Source organism: Callorhinus ursinus, unplaced genomic scaffold, assembly GCF_003265705.2.
Source record: "Callorhinus ursinus isolate GAN/ISIS: 27379988/994484 unplaced genomic scaffold, GSC_fseal_2.0 scaffold41, whole genome shotgun sequence".
NCBI lineage: Eukaryota > Metazoa > Chordata > Mammalia > Carnivora > Otariidae > Callorhinus > Callorhinus ursinus.
In genome coordinates this window covers 2701519-2727234 of record NW_027397103.1, presented here as the reverse complement: position 1 = coordinate 2727234, position 25716 = coordinate 2701519, and the positions used below count along the sequence as shown (strand labels likewise).

At 43.0% G+C, this 25716-nt stretch overlaps 1 protein-coding gene across 9 annotated transcripts in view; it reads right to left on the bottom strand.

The window, feature by feature from the left end:
- Positions 1-25716, bottom strand: part of CIT (citron rho-interacting serine/threonine kinase) — a 161283-nt gene that overhangs the window by 114307 nt on the left and 21260 nt on the right. For 8 of the 9 annotated variants that reach the window (XM_073881028.1, XM_073881030.1, XM_025889434.2 and 5 more), the window contains exons 6-9: positions 15957-16099; positions 15118-15211; positions 8943-9146; positions 7376-7529 (exon numbers count right to left, since the gene is read on the bottom strand). In XM_073881028.1, the coding sequence (XP_073737129.1) occupies positions 7376-7529; positions 8943-9146; positions 15118-15211; positions 15957-16099 (595 nt within the window). The remainder of the gene's footprint in view (positions 1-7375; positions 7530-8942; positions 9147-15117; positions 15212-15956; positions 16100-25716) is intronic. The other variant, XM_073881033.1, reaches the window with a different exon arrangement.

The window sequence follows — 25716 nt, the reverse complement described above, 5'->3', positions numbered from 1 at the left end:
TCTACTGAACCCAAACTATCGTTCCATGACTTGTTAGCAATGGCAGTCTCGAGTGATTCTGATGACTGCAATATTTTCTCTCCTGGTAATAACCAGACCAATTCTAAATCAATGGTTCTCCAACGGGGGCAGATGTGGCACCAACAGACACTGGGCAATGGCCGGAGACATATTTGGTTGTCACAATCTGCACGGGGGTGGGTGCTGCTGGTATCTATGGGTAAAGGCCAGGGTGCTGCTAAATATCCTGCAATTCACACATCAGATCGCACCACAAAGAATGATCCGGTCCCACATGTCGACAGTGCCATGGTTGAGAAACCCTGTTCTAATAAACAGAAAATATGAATCAAGTCCTGTCAATTCATCTCAAGACTATATAAACCCCAAATTTGGAAGTGGGTCTTCAATCCAACATTGTCCTTTCTCAGGCTAGGTCTGAGGCCTGGGGAGGGTAACAGATTAGAGGAAAGAATGGGATGCTGTATGTGGGGAAAGAGTCACTGGGTCATAGTCCATATTTTGCTTATAATCAAGCCTCTGTGCGGGCGTGTGGGTGGCTCAGTCGGTTAAGCGCCTGACTCTTGATTTCAGCTCAGGTCATGATCTTAGGGTTGTGAGATCAAGTCCCACAACAGGCTCCACGCTCAGCAGGGAGTCTGCTTGAGATTCTCTCTCCCTCTCAGCCTGCCCCTCCCCCAACTCATGCACATACACACTCTCTCAAATAAATAAATCTTTAAAAAAAAAAAAATCAAGCATATGTGGTTCAGTAAGCCAGTGAGTGACCTACTAAGCATTAACCTTTCTATGATTTTGAGCAATTTAACAGGAACAAAGCTCTACGTTAGCAGAGGACCCAAAGTTTAGACTGTAAGTTCCCTGAAGGCAGGGCTATATCCAAATTTGTCCATCAACAGAGCTACAGCTAACTTAGCACAATGAGGAGGTAGATATTCAAACATCATGAGGAACTGAAAAATTACTGTGATTCCATATGTGCTAAACAGACGTAGAGATTAAACCATTCGCAAATGTGACATGGTTCTTTGTCATCACCACAAATATTATTACTAACAATGATCTGTGCTAAGGCATGCATGGTTTTGTAGAAAGAGCATGGGCGCTAGAGTCACGCAGACCTCGACCCAAATCCGGATTCTCTCATTCATGTGTTATGTGACCTGAGACAAGTGAGCATAGTATCCACATCTGTAAAATGGGTATAATAATCCTGACCTCTGACGGGACTGTTTTCAAGTAATACAGTGTGCTGTATTTAAACACCTACTGGTTGGCACACAACAGGGGCTACTTAACCAAGTTCCTACCATATTAAGGACCAGAGTCAATGCCCAGCGAGTTACATGGTGCTTATTTCTGCATACAACAATACGTAAGGAGCTCACATGAGGCTAGGGAGCCACAAAATCCCTTTCCTTTCGACCAAAGGCCATCATCCCCTAGGTTTATTGAGCAACCAGGAGGTCATTCGGGGCCTGGTAGTGCACAATGATCATCAATGACAAAAAGGAGACCTATCAGCAGGGGAATACATCAGTGTTCATCAGCACGAGAGCACCCACAGGTCACTCACTACCAGTGGAAGTGAAATGTCCTCTCTGCTAACAAACGCTAAGGACCTGAAAACTCACAGTAATTTTGCAAGAACCGTGGCTTTCTGAGAATAGTGAAAGGAACACAAATCAGGAGAAGCAGGCTGTGTCATAAGTAACAGACAATGCAAGTTCTCTAGAGCATTCACCACAGATGACTCAGGATACTTCCACAATCCACACTCGTGTTTTGCAGTCCTCACTGTCGGGACACGGTGGTCTTGAATGAAAGGGACAAGCATGCTGGCTCCGTTGACATCACTGTGCCTGTGCAGGGAACATATTTTAACAGATGTAACTAGAAAAGCGCACCAGGCAGCAAAACTTCCCTACTGATAGGAGCAGGTGCGCGATGCCAGGAAATGGAGGCATAACCACAGAGGCATGCATGAAAGAGGCACTCCGATTGGCCTCGGCTCTCCAGAAGCTCAGGAAATCAGGCTGGGTACAACCAGACTCTTGCCCACCATCAGAAACATCACTGGGACTGCAGAGCCCAGGGCAGCCAGGATACTTAAGAAGCCTCCTACTGGAACCTGGAAAGCAGCCTTGAAATAGTGATAATAACAAGCAGCTGAAAACGCAAGCTGACATCTGATCGTGTGAAGCTGGGAATGGAACATCAGGGAAATGGGCGCCTGGTGACCTCCATGGGGCAGTAACTCTTCACAAAGCTTTTGACTTGCTGGGAGAATAAGCATTCCGGAACTGGGTCAGGTTCCTGTTTCACGTGGTGTTGCCCAGAGCAACCCTGAGAGGCTGGACGCAGGAGGACACAGATGTTCCGTCTGACCTCAGTGTCAAAGCCAAGGCATGTCCTGATTCCCCCTCAGCAGACACTCCCAATTCTGTCATTCAGAAATTTGCCCAGACCCTTCTTAAACTGCATTTATATATCTTGCCAGGACCACCTCTTGAGATAATGAGTTTTAGAAGATTATTACCTGCTGTGTTAAGCAGTACTTCCTTTCACTGGTTACAACAAGGAAAAGAAGAATTAGGGGTGAGGCAGCAGAGGGGCTAATGTTGCTTTCATCAAGGGACAATCTTGTGTGTGGAAAAGTGGAAATATTTGATATGCTGGAGCCATAGGCATTTGAGCAGCAACCATAAACTCAGGAAATCCAATGGCTTCAAGTTTTTTGGATGATAAAAATCACTCAACGTTCATTTATGAAAAATGGGACCAGACAAAGGCATAATTTCTGTTAGAGTTATGTTGTTAGAAAGTAGTTCAGACAGCATGGAGTCCAGCACTGTTTTCAATCACACAACCCTGAGTTGACTGCAAATACACAGGGATTGGAGGTTGGTGAAAAACTGGGAAATCTGCTAGGAGAAATTCAATGAATCCCGTGGCTCTCTGCATAGTCAGGGATGCCACGGAACCTCTAGGAAAATGCACTACCAGTCCTCAGTGGACATGAAGATCCCACCCACTGGCTGAGCTACACCAAGTATCTCAGCCAGGCAGAGTCCCATTGGATGCAAACACTCTCAATGCAATATGGTATCCTGGACTGATTCCAGGAACAGAACAGAGACACGAGTGGAGAAACTGGTGAAATCGGGATAAAGTCTCAAGTTAAATTAATAGTAATGTGCAAATATTAATCTTAGTTTTGACAAATGTGGCATAGTTACGTCAGATGTTATAACATTAGAGGAAACTGGGAGAAGAAGGGTATGTGGGAACTCTCTGTACTATCTTTGCAACTTCTTTATAAATCTATTATTATTCCAAAGTAAAAGGTTTATTAAAATTAAAAGAAATTTTTTTAAAGCAAACATATTTCATAACACTTCAAAGCCACTATACTGGGAGTTGGAAGTCCATAAAAACCACCAAGATTTTTAAGAATTAAGATTTAAGGCAAAGGACATGAAAAGACATTTGTCTAAAGAAGACATACAGATGGCCAGCAGGTATCTGAAAAGGTGCTGAATATCACTCATCATCAGGGAAATGCGAGTCAAAACCACCCTGAGATAACACTTCACACCTGTTAGGATGGCTAGTAACCAAAAGACAACAGAGGGGTACCTGGGTGGCTCAGTTGGTTGAGCATCAGACTCTGATCTCAGCTCAGGTCTTAATCTTCGGGGTCATAGATTTGGGCCCCACACTGGGCACAACGCCAAGCATGGAGCCTATTTTGGGGGCGGGGGGGAAAGCCAAGAGACAAGTGTTGGCGAGGTTGTGGAGTAAAGGGAATCTTTGTACACTGTTGGTAGGAATGTTAACTGTTACAACCAGTATGGAAAACAAAAACTAAACTATTTTTAGTTGCTGAAAAACTAAAAATAGAACTACCACAGAATCCAGCAATCCCTCTTCTAGTTGTACACCCGAAGAAAATGAGCTCAGTACCTCGAAGATTTATCTGTGCTCTCATGTTCACAGTAGCATTATCCACAACAACCAAGATATGGAAACAATCTAAGTACCCATCAATGATGAGTGGATAAAGAAGTTGTGGTACACACAGGTACACACACATACACACACACACACACACACACACACACACACACGGTAATATCACTCAGCCTTAAAAAAGAAGAAGGAAATCCTGCCATTTGCAATAACATGGATGAACCTGGAGGACATCATGCTAAGGGAAATAACATAGGCACAGAAAGAGAAAAAACTGTATGATCTCACTTTTCTGTGAAATCTAAGAGTTAAATGCATGGAAGCAGAGAGCAGGATGGCTACCAGGGCAGGATGGGGAGATAGTGGTCAAAGGGTACAAAGTTGGGAGTTATATAGGATGAATAAGTAAATCTAATACACAGCACGATGACTATGTTTAATAACACCGTATTGAACGCTGGCAATTTGCTAAGAGAGTAGATTACAGGTGCTCTCAACACAGAAAAGGAAAAAAACGGTAACTATGTGAGGAGATGGATATGAACATTAGCTTGACTATAGTAATCATTTCATAATATATATGTACATCAAATCATGTTGTACACCTTAAATATATACAATTTTTACTTTTTTCAAGTTTTTTTTTAAGATTTTATTTATTTATCTTTGCAAGAAGGAGAGAGAGCACATGCACACTTGAGCACAAGTCAGGGGGGAGGGGCAGAGAAGCAGACTCCGCGCCGAGGAGGGAGCCCGATGCGGGGCTCAATCCCAGGACCCTGGGATCGTGATCTGAGCTGAAGGCAGACGCTTAACCGACTGAGCCCCCCAGGCACCCTACAATTTTTACTTTAAAAAAATAACCTCGGGAAAAAAAAAAAGAATCAGGATTCAGGTGGATGAGAATTCCCTAATACAAAATGGCGGGGAGTGAGGGAATGACACATGCACATGTGTTAAAAATAAGGAAAAACTGGGCACCTAGCTGGCTCAGTCAGTGGAGTGTGACTCTCGGTTCTTGGTCTCGGGGTTGTGAGTTCAAGTCCTGCACTGGGTGTAGAGATTGCTTAAAAATAAGTTCTTAAAAAAAATAATAATAAGGAAAAACTAAGTGGGTATGTATTAAGACATGGAAATTTTAAGTAGATAGCCACAGGAGGCAGGGTGAGTCGCACGTATGGGGGCAGCAAGTGTGAAGATGACCCAAGACTGCAGTGACCCATTACAAAGTCATCTCATCCCAAAGAAAACCAGGACCTTCTAAAAGATGGGCCGGGGCGCCTGGGTGGCTCAGTCGTTAAGTGTCTGCCTTCGGCTCAGGTCATGATCCTAGGGTCCTGGGATCGGGCCCCACATCGGGCTCCCTGCTCAGCGGAAAGCCTGCTTCTCCCTCTCCCACTCCCCCTGCTTGTGTTCCCTCTCTCGCTGTCTCTCTCTGTCAGGTAAATATATAAAATCTTGAAAAAATAATAATAAAATAAAAATAAATAAATAAAAGATGGGCCTTGTTTTATATGTTTGTTTAAAGATTTTATTTATTTTATTTTAGAGAGAGATAGCAGGAGGAGGGGCAGACAGAGAGGGAGAGAGAAACCCAAGCAGACTCCGCACGGAGCACAGAGCCCAATGTGGGGCTCGATCTCCTGACCCCGAGATCAGACCTGAGCCAGAACCAAGAGTCAGACACTAACCAACTGTGTCAGCCAGGCACCCTTAAAAGATGGGCCTTGGGATGGACGGCATGGGCCACAATCTACCCTGACGTGTATCCTTTACGAGCACTATGTAATTTACAGAACAGGAGTTAACACTTGTAAGCCCAATAAGCCTAGAGCCTATAAAACAGCCTGGAAGAAAAAGACTAGGGGGCGCCTGGGTGGCTCAGTTGGTTAAGCGACTGCCTTCGGCTCAGGTCATGATCCTGGAGTCCCGGGATTGAGTCCCGCATCGGGCTCCCTGCTCGGCAAGGGGCCTGCTTCTCCCTCTGACCCTCCCCCGCTCATGTTCTATCTCATTCTCTCTCTCAAATAAATAAATAAATAAAATCTTTAAAAAAAGAAAAAGACTAGGACAAAATCTGGGAATTCTGACACCATACCAAAAACAACATCAAGGTAAACCAAAACTCAAAATAAAGTTACTTGGGTAATTCATCACCACTCACTGGCTCACTTGAGTGGAGACAGGTTGTTAAGATACAGTCGGCAAGTGCATATATAGAAAAATTAACTGCTCATTCAAGGAGACTACAGAGACACAAAGGCAAGTCAAGAAAAGATTGAGTATATGAATAGCATCTATAGGAAACTGTATCAAATCTTTCTAAAAGTGAAAAAAGAAGACAGCCCTGAAAATATACTGTTAATTAAAAGCCCCGAACCTTGGAGATTTGGGAGTTGATACATGAAGGTTAGAAAAAGTAAGCAATGTCCCTACCAGAAGAAAAAAAATTTGCTAAGAAATATTTACAAAAATGTAGCCTATTTAAATATTTGGGCAGGTTAGAGAAACCATCACAATGGCTTTCAACTGGACAACGCTGGATCTTAAACCAACTCCTACATTACAACGACATGGCTCCAGCTAGAAGCCTGGTGCTGACACCTTAGAAATGGATTCCACTCCCCACTTCCCCTCATCACCGAAAATAAAACACTCACACAGACCAACTGCTTTCCCACTGGCTCTCCTCTGTGCTAATCACTGGGTCACATTCAATCAACAACACATCCAAAAATAAAAAAATCACCAATTTGTAAAAAAACCAAGCATTTTGGTTTTGGTTGATAATAAATCAGGTCTCTGTTTTTAATGAATTCCGTTTGCACTAATTGATCCCAGAGTGACGTATGTATGAAGGAATGACTCCACTGTGCATTTACGTGATAGATTTTACAAGCTTGTGAACAAAGACAAATATTCTAGAGGAGAACAAACGAACCCAGAGAGACATTTACGGTTTCTGTGCAAACTTGGCCATTCACAGAGCAACGTGGCGCTTTGCCTCATTTCTGAGTCTTTTTTCCTAATCTGTGAAGGATTTACCTAGGTCTGCTTTTCCTCTGAGAAGAAACTCTTGTCAAAGCAAGTGACAACCCTTGAACTCCATCAATCCATACCTCTAACTTACTGAGGGATGATGTTCAGAAGGCCACATAAGCCCAGAGTTTGATAAATGACCCTGTTCTGTGCAAACAATTTTAAAGAAGAATTATCACTTACCGACAGCTCTGTCATTAGCCTTTTCTATCCCCTGTAGATAATTAAGGCCCTTATTTATATAATTTATACCACCTTCTGTGGGTCAGGATAATTTCCAATCATTCTTAAGTGTTTACACTTAATTCCAACGCCAGAAGTGAAGGACTGCGGCTCTACTTACAGTTACGGATGTTATTCCAGTCAATTTTAGAGAAGAAAGGGTGGCAGCAAAGGCCTTCAAACTTCAGTCTCTCTTTCTGGCCACACAGCAAACTCTGAATCAGATCAAGTAATTCACCGCTAACTTTGGGGTCATCAGGAAACTTCAAAAACCGCTATTCCAAAAAAATAAAATAAAATAAGCATTTCCTTAGCAGATTCAGCTTCTGATGTTCCAAAGTTAAAGTATTTCTCATATATGCAAGTTTCTCTCTCTCCCTTTTTTTTCTTTTAAAAGAAGGAAGTTTTGTGCCCTCTTAACTTTGGACCAAAGGCATATTCCCAAAATAAATGGCCTGTTCACATCAATGGGTCCCATTCCTTTACAAGGATTCAATATCCTTCATGATTTGACCCTGCTCCTCTGTCTCTTGTAGCTCCACTCCCCATTTCGCTCTTTGCTGTCCAACAATGATGAGCTATTTAAAGCTGCCTGAACAAATCATGCTGTTCTCTCTGCCTAGAACGCCCTCCCCATCCCATGCCCCTCTTCCACCCGATCACTGCCCCTCCCCATGCTCCCTCTGTAATCTACTTCTGCACACAGTACACTGTGATTTCTATGTGATAACAGGGAGAGAAGGCAGAGAGAGCCTTCTCCTTGCTCATCACTATAAACCCAGTACCTAACCGGGCCGAGCACAATTCACTCATTACTGATTGAGCAGACTGAAATGAAGGAGATAAATTGGCCCCAAAAATCATCTAAGGGAAAACTTTCACTCCAGAGGAGACTCAAGAATAACAAGGAATATATGTATGTATTAAGCATATGAAATATGTATTATACATATGAAAATATGTACTAAGCATTCCGGAAAGATGAGATTGAGTGAGTTAGAAAAACCTGTGAAGTTTCTCCTTTTTCCTTTCAGTTGAAACTAAAACATACATATTTATCATATCCTTAAGAAATGGGTTTAACATACTGGAACGTACAGTTATTAGAGAATGGCTTTAATTCTACTTCATATATATTGCCATAATTCTAATTCCTATCCCCCTTCGATTTTACGATCATATTCGACAGCTAGGAGTACTGAGAAAGAGCCCAGCAGAATATCTGTCAAAGGAAAGGACTCAAAGCCAGACATTCTAGGCAAGTTACTTAAACATTTTGGGATTTGGTTTCCTCATCTGTAAAAGGAAAAGAATATCGACCTCTCACATTGTTTGAGGATTAGCCAAGTTAATGAACTATATTTCAAGTCTAAGACTCAGTTACTCCCACAACAGCACTGAAATCAAAATGCATTTTATAATCAATGAAATATGATAGATTAATTGGCAAGAGATTTCTTTTTTAACGGGACCTAAAATAATGGCACAGGCTTACAATGACTGGCAGCTGCGAGTCAATGAAACACAATTACTAAAGCGTTTAGAGCAGCTTTTAGCACAAGGTGCTTTATTAAGTATTAGCTATTGTTATTATCCGGGCACTGCTGATTTACATCACAAATGTTCACTCGCACATTTTTAAACGACAGCTCTCGGTATTACTCCAGAACCTCCGACCGGCTCTTTACCTGGAAATTCATGATGTTACTGAAGGTTCTGGCTGAGGTTCCCTCAGTAAACGGGGACCTTCCATAAACCATTTCATAGGCGACCACTCCCACCGACCACCAGTCACAGTCGAGACTGTAGGTGCCTTTCCCATCCCCATTCATCACGGTCAACACTTCAGGGGCCATGTAATCTGGAGTCCCAATCGGGAGTCTGGCATTCACCTGGAAACCCATAAATGAAATGAACACAGCAAACTTTCAATTATTCTCAAATAGTTTGCCCAACAGCCACATTTCAGACACAAGCTGATTTGCCACTGATTACTATTCTCCCAGGCAATTAAACCTTCTGTCAAGTGGCACGCTGTCAGGAAATGCAAACGATTTACTAATTAAAAAAAAAAAAAGTATATAATATAATCCAAAGGCAAAAGGGCAAGAGTTGTTGATGATATACACCCTTTGGTTACACAAATAAGAGTTGAGTATACAGCTAGAACGGAAGAGGTCTTTCCTAGCACATGTTACACAGAACTTCTCTTATGAAAACAGCAAAATGATAATGAAACCTAAAGATGAATCTTTAAGATCAATCTACCCATTATTGAAAACCTGGCAGCTAGCTGGGGCAAAACAATATTGCAAACTCATTGTATTTCAAGTTTAAATGTCTAGAATCAACATTCCTACTTCAAACCACCCACAGGGAAAGACATGATAAGTATCTCCCACCAGAGGGCCAATGCTAATGGGTCCATTTTCCTCACCCCCAACCCCTGGCCCTGTGGTTCCCTCTCCACTATTCAGGAATCCAGAGCCCTCCAATCCAATGGCACTGAAGCACCTGACCTTGGCAAAGAAAGGCTAGGACAATGTAGTAGGTCTTTTTCTAAAGCTAAATATATCCCATTTGAAGAACTGTCCTTTTTTCTAAGAATTTGTCCTTCTGTTTTAGTGTTTACATGTCCTTTGTTTCTCGAAATGATGCTGATGAAAGGTTTTCCGTCCCCCTCCCACCCCACTCCTTCCTAGACAACAGAGTAAGCCGGCAACCCTTTCAGTCTTGAAAATTGTTGTGAAGTCTTACTGATCCATGAAATTTAAAGGCTAAGGATCACCTCTCTGACTTCTTCCCCATCAAAACAGAAAGGGCCTGATGTTAGTCATATCTGTGTTAACCAATAATCCTACAGTTGTCCAATAATCCTGCCTTTAAAAAGGCTTCTCTCACCTGAGCAGTTACATGGGCACAAAAGAATCTTCTCCCCATTAAAGGATGTTGAGTGTCCCTGAGAGACGTTAGAGATTTTATAGATATGGCCACACATCTTTAAGGCTGGGCTTTATATCCCTTCCCTAGGGATGGAGCCTCAAGCTCTTCAAGCCTGTAACTTTAATCCTGTCCATCCCTCTGCCCCACAGATCCACAGTTGTAGGAAACAGACCCATTCTCCCTACTCCTTCTCTTTTCACCCCTTCTCTCAAGCCCACCGTAGGTTTTTCCCAAACCCTAAATCTGGACAACAGTGTGATACTGGTATTCTTGATGCCAGGCATCCACTGCTTTCCACTGAGGGGTGCCTGGCCAACTCAGTGGAGCATGCCCCTCTTGATCTCGGGGGTTGTGAATTCAAGCCCCATAGTGGGTGTAGAGATTACTTTAAAAAATAAAATAAAATAAAATCTTTACAAAAAAAAAAAAGAATTTTCACTGCAAGTACCCACTGGGGAAAGCTAGATGGTCACACTGCCCAAGAAAGCCACAAGCCATTGCTGATAGATAAAAGTGGGGAGAAAGGAGACGATATCTGGTCTAAGACAGGGCACCTTAAACTTGAGAAACTGAAAGCAGCTTAAGGCAAGGGAAAGCCTTGATGCTGGGGAGCCTGTGCTAAGACTTCTATCTTTTAATGTGTGTGTAAATGTTAATGAGCTCAGCACGGGACTAGGATTAAACTACAGGTTTTTGGTAAAAACCCTCAATACTGACAATATTTTTTTAAATATGAAAACGAGAAGAAAAACTAATGTCATCATTAAATGCTTACCCCTTATGCCTAATTACCTTGCAGAACTATTACTACGCAATCCTCAAATATGCATCTTTGCACTTGGTGGGTTTTATTTTATCATCACACTAGACTGTTTGGGAACATTCAGTTCTCCTTGTTTGCAGTGCACAGGGCTTAGTCACTTGTTCACCAGCACAGAGTTGAAAGGAACTTGACTGGGTTGTGTTTATCAGCATGACCCAGCGAGGGGTGTAAGTCATCAATGCCTCATTTTCAGACTCATGATGAGACTTATCCAAGAGAGTCAGATAATTCCCTAATTCCTGCCCCACAACAGGCATGTGATTATACACATTTGCGTCTAATCACTTTGTAATTTTCTAAATTTTAAGGGAAAATATCCCTAGCTTCCTTTATGCACATCTCCTGCATAAAGTACATTAGGTACTTAATAGTAACTTACAAAGGTTTTTAATGACAATTTAATGACTGCTAAATTTCCATTAGTTACTGACCTCCAAGCACATTAAACCCATTCAACACTTAATGTCTCGCATCCTGATAAGGATTTTGCAGGATGCTTTCACTCTCCTCTGGTGGCAATTCACGGCCAGCTAATCTGGGTAAGATATTAAAAGCGGAGCCATGTACAGGGCACCATCTGAAAAGTTTTACTAAATTTTAGTTAATTTTCACTGTATTGACAGGGAAGAAAATACACCAGTTCAGCAGGAGACAATAACAAAATGACTAGGAGACAGAAGACGGAGTCATATTTCAGGAGATAGAGAGGTTAAGAAAAGAAACAAAAAAGCATTAACTTAGATTCCTTTAACAAACATGAGAAGAAAGTAAGAAAACCACTGTCTGTCTCCTCCCAATCCTCTTCCCATAAAATGCTTAAACATAAAACTTTTTCAACCTAAATTTCCCCATGTGGCTACGCAGGGCAGAAACATCCACCTGCAGAAGCAGGGGTGGGATTGGGGGTTGGGGCGGGGGGGGGGGGGTAGGGGGAGAATGGTATCTCACTGTTGTTCCTCTTGGGGGAAAAGCATAAAATCTTCTCACTCCTATGTAAATGTCAAAAAAGGCTATCTCCTATAGATTTTCAACTGCTCAATGAGGCTGATTAACACTTAACATGCTATACTGCTCTTTATTTACAATCAATCTCCTTACAAGTGTTTGTGTGAGAGCTGAATGAGACAGGTTGGAAGAATTTGCTATTTGCCACTCTGAGATTCTAATAAGGTGAAATGGGTAGCCTAAGGGCACACAGCAGGTGGATGGCATGTCTCAGCTCAACACCCAAACCTCTAGGCAGTATGGTTCCCCACTGTTAGTAAGAATACTTCAAAGCAACACACCAAGAAGCTTGAAATAATGACAATGGAAGATGGAAAACCCAACAGACCTAAAAGTCACAAATATCTAAAAATTCGTAAATAATATTTGAGAGTGGTAGGGGAAAGAATTGATTTTAGGTGAGTAGCATACATGGATTTCAGTAAACGTAGATTATATTTCATATATTTTGAGTACAAAAAACACTTAGAATGTCCTTTAGGCCCATAAAACATTCTATTTAAAAGAAACACATGTTGGGATGCCTGGGTGGCTCAGTCAGTTGAGCGTCTGACTCTTGGTTTTGGCTCAGGTCATGATCTCAGGGTCGTGATACTGAGCCCCACACTGGGCAAAGGGCTCCATGCTCAGTTCAGTCTGCTTGAGATTCTCTCACCCTCCACCTCCCTCCCCCTCTCCTCTTCCCCCTGCGCACTCTCTCTCTCTCAAATAAAATCTTAAAAAAAAAAATGTTTAACCCACCTCCACTGATCAAAAATACAAAAGAAAAGTATTTCTATACCCATACTTGACTTCATCTAGATTGTAGATTATCGGTCTTCTATAATTAAAGGCGTTTTCACTTAAAACAATGCTAAAAATTCCTTCCTATGTGTTTTTCACATTCTGGCCCTTAAAAGCACAAAGTTCTGAAGAGGCAATTCTTTCTCTAAGAGAAGAGGAGGTGTACTACTCTCAAGTATGCAGGACTGAGTGCCTTATCTCCTTCACCAGAATAATCAGGGGTTGAGCACTGAGCTGCAAATGAACCTGAGTGACTCTGAAGGGCTCTGCGCCTGAAGTAAAGGTTGTTCCAATTAGAAGAACTGAAAAGGGATAGTCTGAAGCACTGAGAAACAGAAACCTGAAATGAAGGAAAGTCCAGTCTCTCTACTTGGGGCTCAGAAGAGAGTGAGCGATTCCAGATGCAGAGATGGGGCCTTACTCTTTATTCCCATTTGTTTACCAAGCAGTGACTTTGGATCATAATCTAGTTTTCCCCAAGTAGGTTTTCTTGTTGCAAATACCTAGTGCTGGCTCTCATTAATAAGCTGTCTGCTGTTTCTCAATCAACTTGGGATGGTTCTCAACCAGGGGTGATTTTGTCCCCCATGGAACACGCAGCAATGCCAGGAGACATTTCTGGTTTTCATAACTGGAGGAGAGAGTGTTATTGGCATCTGGTGGATGGAAGCCAGGAATGTAGCTAAATATCCTATAATACACAAGATAGCCCCCCACAATAAAGAATTATCCAGGGCAAAATATCAATGGTCAATGTCTATGGTATCCAGAGCTGACTATGTATCTACACTTCAACTATTAGACCATGTATCTATGCTTCAGTTTATTTCTAGATGCATGAGTTCACTCAGTGAACAAGTTTTTGAGTCCAATATGATAAAATTTTCCATTACTTAACTTTTTTCCTGTGCTTTATTCCACTAAATTCAACAACTAAGTTTTCATGCCTGTTTCGGCAGGTAATTTTTAAAAACATGAAATGCTTATCATGATCCTATAATCTAAATTTCATTGTAATGATCAGGTGGAGTCGATTACAAGAACATGATTTGGCGGGGAGCGGGGAAAGAGCACCTAGAGAGATTGTTTTTCCAAGGATCTGAACACCAAGTAAATTATCTCAAGTAGGCCTCAGGTCTGCCTAACATAACCCCACACCTTTTCCTAATATCAACCTGATAACACCCACCTTTCCTCCAAGGAACTTGAGGAAAAAAACACAATTTTACGTATTTCCCTTTATAAGGACTTAACTCTCAGAGGTTAGAAAGGGGGGGCATTTTACAGAGTAACCTCCCTAACCTCTTAACTTGTGCATTTTGAATTTTATTTTATTTACTCATTTATTTATTTTGACAGAAAAAGAGGGAGAAAGAGAGCACAAGAAGGGGGGAACAGCAGTAGAGGGAGAAGCAGGCTTCCTGCAGAGAGCCCCACGCGGGGCTCCATCCCAGGACCCTGGGACCATGACCTGAGCCAAAGGCAGACACTTAACCGACTGAGCCACCCAGGCGCCCCTTAACTTGTGCATTTTAACTAGAATCAGTACTCTACTGAGAAAGAATGAAAGGCCAAGTTCCTAAAAATTTGTCCAGGTCACTGAATGGGTTAGTTGTAAAATAAGTCTTAAAATCTAAGTTGATTTTCTCTTAGACGCACCAGTTTTTTGCACAGATGACATGAAAATTCACTTTAGTCTGTACCAATTTTATTAGGGTTTGTTTTTAAATCTATATATAGATTTTTTTTTTTTTTTTTACTTTGTCATCTTTTTCCTCAAGTATTCTTGCTCTTGATCTCGGCAGGTACCCTCTGGCCTTCCTATTTAGCACGGGGAATACAGCTTAATGTTTACCAGAGGTCCAGGACTTCGAAATGACATTTTGAGCAGTTGGTTCTTAATGCTAAAGGTTATTTGGTTCAAATGTGCCAGTGATTTCTTTCAATTTTGCTGAATAGAAAATAGAGATGTGAGACAAATAAGATTACAGAAGACAATCTATAATAAGGAAAATGAGAAGAGAAACAAAAACGACCATTTTCCCTTTTATGTTTTAACCAAACCATAAGGATGTTCCTAAAAATGTTTTGTAGGGTATTAACAGATAGGGTGCCAAGGTCAAGCAAGTCTGGGAAATAGCTCTATGTCCCCAATCCCCACCACCACCTTCAGAGAAATCATGCCCTACACCGGCAGTTGAAGATTCCAAAATGTCACTCAAAGTTATCCCATATTCTCCAAACTTATGAGGACCACAGAACACTCTGTAGCATAATCTCTATTAAGCTATCTCATTCCATGATGTTACCATCTTATTTGAGTTCATTTTAGCCGCTGATCCAAAATCCACAAGCTTGATGTGTCCTGTTCGGTCAATGAGAATGTTCTCAGGCTTGATGTCTCTAAGAAAATCAGAGCCACAAATTAGTGTTGTTTCCTCCATGCAAATCAGCAAGCAACTGCTAACGTAGGATATTGATTCAGCCAACAAGCTCAGTGTCTAAACTCTGCTATATAGACCTCCCTATTGATAGATATAAATAATAAGCAAACATTCTGCAAAACTAAGTAAGAAAAAGAAGAAGGAGAAGCAGGAAGAGGAGGAAGAGAAGGAGGAAGAGAAAGGGAAGGGGAAGGAAAAAGAAAAGTGGGGAGGGAGAGGAAGGGAACAACATTCTTGGATGTACACAAAACATCATATGCGTGAGGATGTAAAGAGACGCTTTTCAACTGAGGATTTGCTGGAACACCTGTGTAAATCACTAATGGGTGAGGTCAGAAGTACAACTCCATGGTCTTCCGCTCCCATGTGATGATGCAGGGTCCTTCGGCAAGTCGAATGCGGTTTTTCTACCATATAACTCAAGGAACCCATGCGAGAGTTCTCAGTCTTATCAGCCACAGTCACAGATCTTATTAGCAAACTTGAGAACTCTGTAATTCTAGATCTATGTCACTGTTGAATGGGTAAAGCTGAAATGTCTGCCACTCTGGAAAATAGACTTTCAGCTGGTTGCAGTTAGGACTGGTTAAAATTTGGATGGAGCATCACTTTGATGCTGAAATTATTAATCTATTCACTCTATTGTGGGAATGCTTAGGTGATACACATAAATTCTCAGTACACTACCAGAGAGTCTCACTTACCGATGCACATATCCCATCTGATGAATGCTGTGAACAGCCAAAATCAGTTCGGCTAGGTAAAATTGAATCATATTTTCATCTAACTGGTCCTCATATCTATTCAAAAGTGACAGCAAGTCCCCTCCAGGCTGATATTCCATGACCTGCATAAAATGCCAAAGTTATTAATTCTTCATACACCCCAAAAAAGGGAACATCTCAATCAGAGCCTCAAATACTACCTGACGCGTTATAATTACAATGTCTCCACAAAGCAACTAAGATGTGGGAGACATATCATCGTAAGTCACATAGGATGAGGTCCCTGCCCTAAGGAAATTACATCCGATACCCAAGAGAATCAATATAATGAAAGACTAGTCCCAGACACCATGCACAATGTTTGCAAGGCAAGCTTGAAAAGTTGAATTAAATCCACCCACTCACCCACCCACCCACCCAAGTCGACACCCCAGACATTCCCTAGGATTAGGTACACAGTGTAGATGGAAATTGCTAGAGGGCAACAAACCCTCCAGCATCCTTTTTGCATTTCTCTCAGCACCCAGCAGACTAGAGGAGGCGCACAATAAATATGATACAGTCTTTTCCTGCAACAGTCATCTGACCACTTCTATGAAAAATTTAAATGTGAACATACACTCTCTGACCTCATGATTCCATTTCTGACAATTTATTTTACAGGAACCTTTTTTTTTAAGATTTTATTTATTTATTTGAGAGAGAGAACGAGATAGAGAGAGAGAGAGCATAAGAGGGGGTTGGGTCAGAGGGAGAAGCAGACTCCCTGCTGAGCAGGGAGCCCAATGTGGGACTTGATCCCGGGACTCCAGGATCATGACCTGAGCCGAAGGCAGTCACTTAAACAACTAAGCCACCCAGGCGCCCCTACAGCAACTTATAGTAGTTTATAGATCGATAGATACATAGATTCACTGTAGCACTGTTTGTAACACAGGGGAGGAAAAGCCTGGAAATCCCCCAAACATCCAGCATTAAGAAACTGCTGACAAGATGTCCATCAACAGATGAATGGATAAAGAAGACGTGGTAGATATACACAATGGAATATTATGCAGCCATCAAAAGGAGTGAGATCTTGCCATTTGCAACGACGTGGATGGAACTGGAGGGTGTTATGCTGAGTGAAATAAGTCAATCAGAGAAAGACACGTATCACATGACCTCACTGATATGAGGAATTCTTAATCTCAGGAAACAAACTGAGGGTTGCTGAGTGGTGGGGGGTGGGAGGGATGGGGTGGCTGGGTGATAGACATTGGGGAGGGTGTGTGCTATAGTGAGCGCTGTGAATTGTGCAAGACTGTTGAATCACAGATCTGTACTTCTGAAACAAATAACGCAACATATGTTAAGAAAAAGAAAAAGAAGAAGTTAGCAGGAGGGGAAGAATGAAGGGGAGTAAGTCGGAGGGGGAGACGAACCATGAGAGACGATGGACTCTGAAAAACAAACTGAGGGTTCTAGAGGGGAGGGGGGTGGGGGGATGGGTTAGCCCGGTGATGGGTATTAAAGAGGGCACGTTCTGCGTGGAGCTCTGGGTGTTATGCACAAACAATGAATCATGGAACCCTACATCAAAAACTAATGATGTAATGTATGGTGATTAACAGAACAATAAAAAAATTTAAAAAAAGAAACTGCTGAAATATGATGCATCTAAATAATGGGAGAAGATGTAGATATTAAAAATGAACAGAGTCAGTCTATTCATACTGCCACGGAAAGCTGCCCATGATAATACAAAGTGACATCCTATACAGGACAAACTACAACCTCCTTTTTGTGATAAAAAGAAAATTATTACATTTGTTAATATATACACAGGAAAAAAATCTGGAAAAAGAATATAGGGGCACCTGGGTGGCTCTGTAGGTTGAGTGTCCGACTCTTGGTTTCCGCTCAGGTCCTGATCTCAGGGTCGTGAGATCGAGCCCCGGCACCCGGCTCTGCGCTCAGTGGAGGGGTCTGCTTGTCGCTCTCCCCCTGCTCCCCGCAGCGCCCCTCCCCCGCCCCACTGCCCAATGCTTACTCTAATAAATAAAATCTTAAAAACAGCAGAATATAAAGTACAGCTTCAAGTAAAATGTTTGATTAGCAAAAAATTTCCTCCACTCCAGGGAACTGAAATCCTTCCTCCTTCTGATGATAACTGAGTGTGATATTCTGAGTCAACACGCAGCTCTGAGGCCGATTTGCCCAGGTGGCTTCAAACCGCAGCCTGGTGACTTCAGCTCTCTGCCCTTCAGTTTTGCCCGCTGTAAAATGAGGTGAGACCATATTGCCTCGCAGTACTGTGCCTGGCACCAAGGAGGTCCTCCACTGTCGGTCAAGCGCCTTCCTTTCCCACCCTTGGCTGCATGATCCCTCCCTCTCTGGCTGGGAGAAGCTGGGACACATTTTGATCATCTTTGCAGTCATGTTAACTCTTACTTGGTTCTCTTCCTGTCCTTTGCTCTGATTTCCCATTTTGTGTGCCACGCTATAAATGCCTTTTGTTTTAAGTTGTCTCAAACCCTTTCTGGAAAGAGGCAAGATCCAAATAAACATCTTAAAAAAAAAAAAATACGAAATCTCTCCAACTACTGCATTCCAGAAGCCAATTTTGGGATGTGAATTCTCTCCATCCTCCTCCAAACTCCTGTTTGCTTTTGGTCCAGAATTAGAAGAAAGCTCTAGTCAAGTGAGACATTAAGCATCTGCACATATCTGCAGAGGCCGCAGCCTGGCCCAGTAAAGATTCTGCCCGGCACTAAGTGAACCCCACACCAGAGACCCCTGAGGGAGCCAGTGACCCACATGCCCTCCACAAGGGCTCTGTGTCATCTGGGAATCTCCCCCATTCACATGACATCTTGCACGGAGTGGAGAATCAACCAGATACTGGACGATTGGAAGAGTAAGGTTCCACTTGCATTGCAATCGCTGGAAAAAGATTTATGAACCCACAAGAACAACAACACTTAGAAGCGGTAGCAGCTAAAATGCAGACTTTATTTCCCCCAAATTCACAGCAGATTGAAAGCTACCAGTACCAGCCCTAGAAGAGCCCACAGGAGCCACCTGGCTGCCTAAAGCTCACCCACTCATCCCAACCTGGTTCTCCACAGGCCCTGGATATGTGGGTGAATGCCAATTTTTACGTCTGTTTTAAATACATATTGCCATTAAAAAAGGTCTTCACTATAAAAAAAAAATTCACCGATAACAACAGAAGTACTCATGCTTTTAGAACGGAAACATCTTAAAATAAGAAGAATGCATATTTATGATGACACATCGCAGTTATAAATGTTCTAACCTGGCTCTATTAAAGATGTGTGAAATGGAATGGCTTGTAAGTTTGAAGACGACAACATCAAACAGATAGCACCAGCTGGCAACTTTTAAGAGCTCACAAACTGACCACTATTTAATACTTCGCAACTCTTCCTGAAGATTCTATTTTGGAATGACCAGTAAAATAGTTCAGAAAAGAAGAACCATCTCTTAAAAGGCAAAAGATATGTATTCTTTGCTCCTATTCAGAAGATCCAACTTCCTGAACTAAAAACCCCCGCCAAAAGTAGATTAGTCTTTTCTGAGTCAAACAACTTTTCATTTATTCAAAACCAGGGTTGATTGAGAAGACAAGCGACAAAAATTACAACAGCTGCTAAGCAGCAGGCTCCACAACATGGGACAAAATAGACACGAAATGACAAACCTCTAAATAGACTGGGTCCTTATCAAAGAAACTAATCAGACTTGACCCATCACCACGATTCCACATTACCATACTAAAAATTCCAGGCACCCGCCATTCAAGAACTTAATTTGGAAATTTACTGAGCAAATTTGGCTGTCCCAAGATGTCACCCCTACCCCAAAACCATCCTACTGGGGAAGAATCGCTCATTCTGTTATGAATGGAGCCCATGGGGAATATGGCTTGTATGTGGCCAACCCAAGCCGAGTCGATCATCTTGCTATTGAACTTAGGCGTACAGTGAAGAACAGGACTGGACACTTTCAGAAAACTCTTCTGGACTTTTAAAAACGGTACCAAGTCAAGAGGTTCCAAAAGCATCATCAAGGGTCAAAAACTAAGAGTCTTCAAGTCTCCATACCAGATGACTTTGTTATGAACTAAACACCAGGGTCAGCAGAACACTACAAACAATTCAAGGCCAAAGTCACTGCCCAGGCTATGCCAGACAATCCATTCACAGCACCTGGTTTTGTCCAAAAGCATGACTCCAGCCCAGACTTTAACTACTCAGAGACACCCAGTGAGGTACTGATCCCCCAAAAATGTGGCTTCTCACCTAATGAACCTGGTAAGTCCTCCAGGGCAAGGTTTCTCAAACCTGCCTGCCCATCAGAATCACCTGAGGAGCTGCTTTTTTTTTAAAATAAACTCATTCAGGGCGCCTGGGTGGCTCAGTTCATTAAGTGACTGCCTTCGGCTCAGGTCATGATCCCGGAGTCCTGGGATCGAGCCCCGCACCAGGCTCCCTGCTCAGCCGGAGGCCTGTTTCTCCCCCCTGCTTGCGTTCCCTCTCACGCTCTCTCTCTCTCTCTCTCTCTCTCTCTCTCTCTCTGTCAGTTAAATAAATAAATGAAATCTTAAAAAAAATAAATAAATAAAATAAACACACTCATCCAAAAAAAAAAAATTGAGTGCCTACTATGTGTCAGGCACTGTTCTAGATACTAGGAAAACAGCGGAGACTATAACAGGCAAAAAATCCCTTGCCTTCCTGGGGCTGGAATTCTAGTGGAATGAACAAGAGTAAACATTAAGCAGTCTGAAAGGGTAAAGTGTATCTCACTCCCCTCCCAACCATTCAGTGAGCTTGTTAAAAATTCCAGTGACCCTGGGTGAGGTGCAGAGATGGGCATTTTCAGGGAGCTCCCCAGGTGATCTCATGCGGCCAGCACAGTCCTGAGACCCACCGCAGATGAAGGTGCAGGACAAAGAGGCTCCCTGCGTCGGCCAGATGAAAAGTTTCTACGGCAGAGGCGCCCTGAATACAGCCAACCCTCCTGCTGCTTGCCGTTTTTTGTTTTTTTTTTTTTCAGTGACTACCTGGACATGACAGGATCTGCCTACCACGCCAGGATCACCGGCAACAAAAGGCCGGAAAGGAACCGGTCCATCAGCACGGAGGCAACCATCCTGTGTGGAAGGACGCGCGAGGTCCCTGCCCACAACGACCAGCTGCAGTTCACCCGAACGGCAATCACCAAGGCATGGTAATCAAAGGCCGGGGAGCCAGGAGGAGGAAAGAGCCCTACAGTGAAACAGTCCTAAACAATGCGATCACCCTGCAGATGGCAGAGAAAGCACAGCAGCTGACAGACAAGCCTGGCTTGGAGCTATAACGGACTTGCTCTTTTAAAGCAAAGACATTCAGGCCAACAGAGACAAACCCTGCTAATGGCACAGCTGCAGATGCTAATTAAAGGGCAAATCTTACATGTGTTCAGTTTGGAAGGAGCAGCGCCTTCTCTGCTGGTGTTCGCATCTACACCCCAAGAACAGGGATGGCAGTGCCCATCAATTGTGTTGCCTTCGAAACAAAGGACAAGTGTGTGTGTGTGTGTGTGTGTGTGTGTGTGTATACCCACATGCACGTGCACGCACGTGCACATCCATGTATGCTTGCATGCACACATATCCATATGCGGGGAGGAGGTGAGTATCTAATCGTTCTTGTACTCTATTCCAATTTGCACAGGGTGTCATTAGAGGCATGCTGTGCTGGCCACCCCTCTAGCAGCATGCCCTTGAAATGCTTGCACTACAATCAGCACGCCTGAAAGTACCACGGAAATGTAACGATGGTATTGGCATCGTTATCTGCCCTGCGCAGTGTTCCCGATCTTTGGCATCAGGGAGGAAGGAAGGGATCCTCGAAGCAGAGTGGTCCCTGGCAGAGACCTTAAGTTATTCCTCTTGATGGGCAAAGTCACCAAGAGAAAAAGAGAGAAGACCCTTTATTTCAGAAAATACGAATCCCAGCCTGACTCACCCATCTATTCAAAAGATCCTCATTGAGCACCAGATCATCCAGAGTCTTGGCAAGACACAAATAGCACATTCAAACTAGGTAACGGAGGACACGGTTAATGAAGCACCCTGCACTGGTGAAGAATCTCAGGGCCAGTTAACAACAGGGGAGTAGGTACCACTCCTCAACCTGAAAGAGCCAAGTGCAAGGAACAGGATCTCAGGTTTTTCACTACTGCTGAAGGAACCAAAGGAAGAAGCAATACCCAGAAATGAACTGTAGCTAGCTATAGCCACAGGACCAAGGTTTTCAAAGTGGGGGCCCCAGACCGGCAGCAGCAGCTGGGACCTGGTTGCAAATTCTTGGGCCCCATCCTAGACCTACTAAACCAGAAACTGTGACAGTGGAACCAGGCAAACTGGGACAATGGAACGAAATTTTGACTCATAAAACTCTAAACACATTCACTTGAAATATGCCTCAAAAGAGCAGGACACAAAACAACTGTTCTGAAGGCACAAAGGACCCCCCAGGGCAATAACACACTCAGCAACTGAATTGGGGTCAATAAGAGGTATTAATATCTCACTTTGCCAATGAGAACGTTGAAACTGAAAAGGCCAATGACTCCAGAGAGACCAATCAAGGAACAGTAATAAAATGAGAACCTCTATTCTAGTAACAGCTTCCTTCTGACAGGCAGCCAGCTTCCAAACCCCTGCTTCCCAAGCGGCAACATGCAAACATGCTGGTGAGTTTTGAGACATGCCTGAAAACTGGATAATCTTATACGAGAGATCAAAACAGCACATGTCTCGCTGTCAAAACTATCATAAGCTGCCACATTTCACTAAAATAAACAATGAAGTTCTATTTGTTAACTCTCTCCAGACTCCCAGTCACAGCATGGGCTGGTGTTTATACAGGCCACGGGGTCACTGCCCAGAAACTGCTAACCTCCAAACTGTGCCTACACCAAAGGAAATACTCCCCATGTGACTGCACAACCTTCGGTGGAAAGTGAGACAGGAAATATAAAGAACTAATCCCAAGTAGGACCTCAGGGCCAGGGTCAGACTGGCAGTGCTTTGGGATGTAACAGTGTAACGTAATGGGTAAGAGTATGGGAGGTGGATCGAGGGGGCCTGGCTAAAAAACCCAGATCTATCTTTTATTACCTACAAAACAGACTATAACATGTCCCCCAAATCCATTCTTCCCTTAGCTGGATATTGGCCATGCAGCTAGACAGTACTGATGTGAGGTCATGTGATGAAGTTCTGGTCAACAAAATAGGAGAGGAAATGATGTGTCCCACTTCCATATTGTGCTACGTAAAAGGAGTTTTCTTGTTCTGCTCTCCAGCCCTTTCTCCTGCCAGCCAGGGAAACAAGAACATCAAATGCCCGACTCCCACTGTGTCAGGGGGACAACATCCTAAGGGATGAGGAGCCACAAGATAGAAGGAACCTGGGTCCCTGAATTATCAACATACAACAGAGCTGCTCCATCAGCCTGGACTGTATTTTGGTATCTTTTTGTTACAGTAGCTTAGCCTACACCTTAACTAATACATCCTATGTGCAACTGGGGAAGAAAAGTTTGGAATGAACAGAGAGAGGTTAATGTGAGGTCACTGTAAGGAAAGAAGATTCATGGGTCAGTTATAGGCTCAGAGCAAGAGCAGCCCGAAAAGACCCCCAGTACAAAAAACATCAGTACAAAGCCAGCAACCTTTAAGAATCTCACAAAGCATTCAGAAGCAACAAGACTACATATAGTGAGTTGCAAAACAATGCTTTCTTTGTAAAGATCAGCTCCTTCCTGGAAGGACACTGGTGAAGGCATCTGTTATACGGAACTGAACAGATTTCATCATGAACCAGATCAACAAAGCGCTGTTTCCATGGGCTGCCTGCCAGAATACAGAACTAGCCTTGTTATATAGAACCAGACATTAACAACACAATGGGCTTCATTACAATTTTCTGTATACCAGAAAATGGCAAGCCACATTCATTGGTATGTAATGACAAATAGGAAATTTTTAACCATCAAATTTCAAAAGGATCCAAGTTCAATTTCCTTGCACTGTGCTTCAAATTTTGAAAATCCCACTGGATCTAACCTGAATTACATACTTTAGAGAATAAAATTTACACTCCTAATGTGTGATTTCCATAACACAATAAGTTAATCTGTGTGTAAATCAATTTCTATGAAATTAACCATACGTTCTTCCAGTAAATGCTTCTTAAGCATATGCTTGGAGAAGCGCTACTAGAAGCAAGCGAGACATAATCCCTCCCTTCGTGGATGGAGTAGCCTGGTGGGGGAGCCCAACACCCACTCCTGAAGAGGAGGTACAGGGTGCTATGAGTCCACAGCCAGAAGGGCATCCCTCCCAGAAGTAAAGGGGCCAGGAAGAGCTTCTGGAAGAAGTGACAACTGGTCCAAGCCCAGAAGGAGAAATAGGAGTTAGCCAGGGAAATAGGGAAAGAGGAAATGGCACAGAGAAAGGCCAGAGGCCAGTTCAAAGAACAAAAGGAAGGTCGAAATGAATATAAAGTGCAAGGAGAGGGGTGCCTAGGTGGCTCAGTTGGTTAAATGTCTGGCTCTTGGTTTCGGCTTACATCGTGATCTCAGGGTCATGGGATGAACCCCAACGTCAGGCTCCACACTGAGCATAGCGCCTGCTTAAGATTCTCTCTTCCTTGGGGTGCCTGGGTGGCTCAGTCAGTTTAGGCGTCCGACTCTTGATTTCGGCTCAGGTCATGAGCCCAGGGTTGTGGGATCAAGCCCCGTGATGGGTTCTGTGCTCAGCAGGGAGTCTGCTTGAGATTCTCTCTCGCCTCTCCTTCTCCCTCTGCCCCTCCCCCACCTCTAAAATAAATACATAAATCTTTTAAAAAAAAAAAAAGATTCTCTCTTCCCCCCCACCTCTCACAGTCTCTTAAAATATAATTAATTAATTAATTAAAGTGAAAGGAGAGAAAAGGTAAGCAACAAGTCTAGAGATATATGGGAAAAGGCCTTGTAAACCACATGGAAGAGTCTGGACTTCATCCAGAGGGCAGCAGGGAGTCTTAAAGGGTTTTAACAGTGGGATGACTTGGCTGTAGTGTGTAGAAGACCTGGGGTAAGGGCAAGACAGATGGCAGGAAGAACACTTAGGAGGTTACTGCAGTAATGCAGGCAGAAGAAGGTGGCGGCCAGAACTCACCCTGTAGAACCAAGAATGGAGAGAAAACGTAGCTTTGAGAAATATATGAGACACCAATCCTACTTCTTTTACTCATTGATTTTTAAATGTATCTTCAATTACACTGCATTTGCATTACAAATGAACGGTTAACTGACAGGGAGTTTAGGATGATTTGTATGCTTCCCTGAACTTCAAAGGTTTGGTGATCTGTCAGTGGTCAATAGGTACAGTGGAATTCTGGAACTTCAGGTGCCAATACAGATCTATGCTCATCTTGTGACAGAATGTATTTCCAGACTTAAAAATGTTAAGATTTTAGAAAGGTAAAATGGTGTGTATACTTTATATTATGTGACATCCTAGGGTAGGGCTTTGGGATATCTCCCTGTACCCAAATGCATTCACAATTTTGAGGCAAAATGTATGGAAAGTCACACTAAAAGGAATGAAGACGAGATTCGGGTCAGGTTTTGCTACAGAGCTCACGTCAGGTTTTGCTGCCAAATAAGTAACAAAAGAACCTGAGGTATTCAGAGCT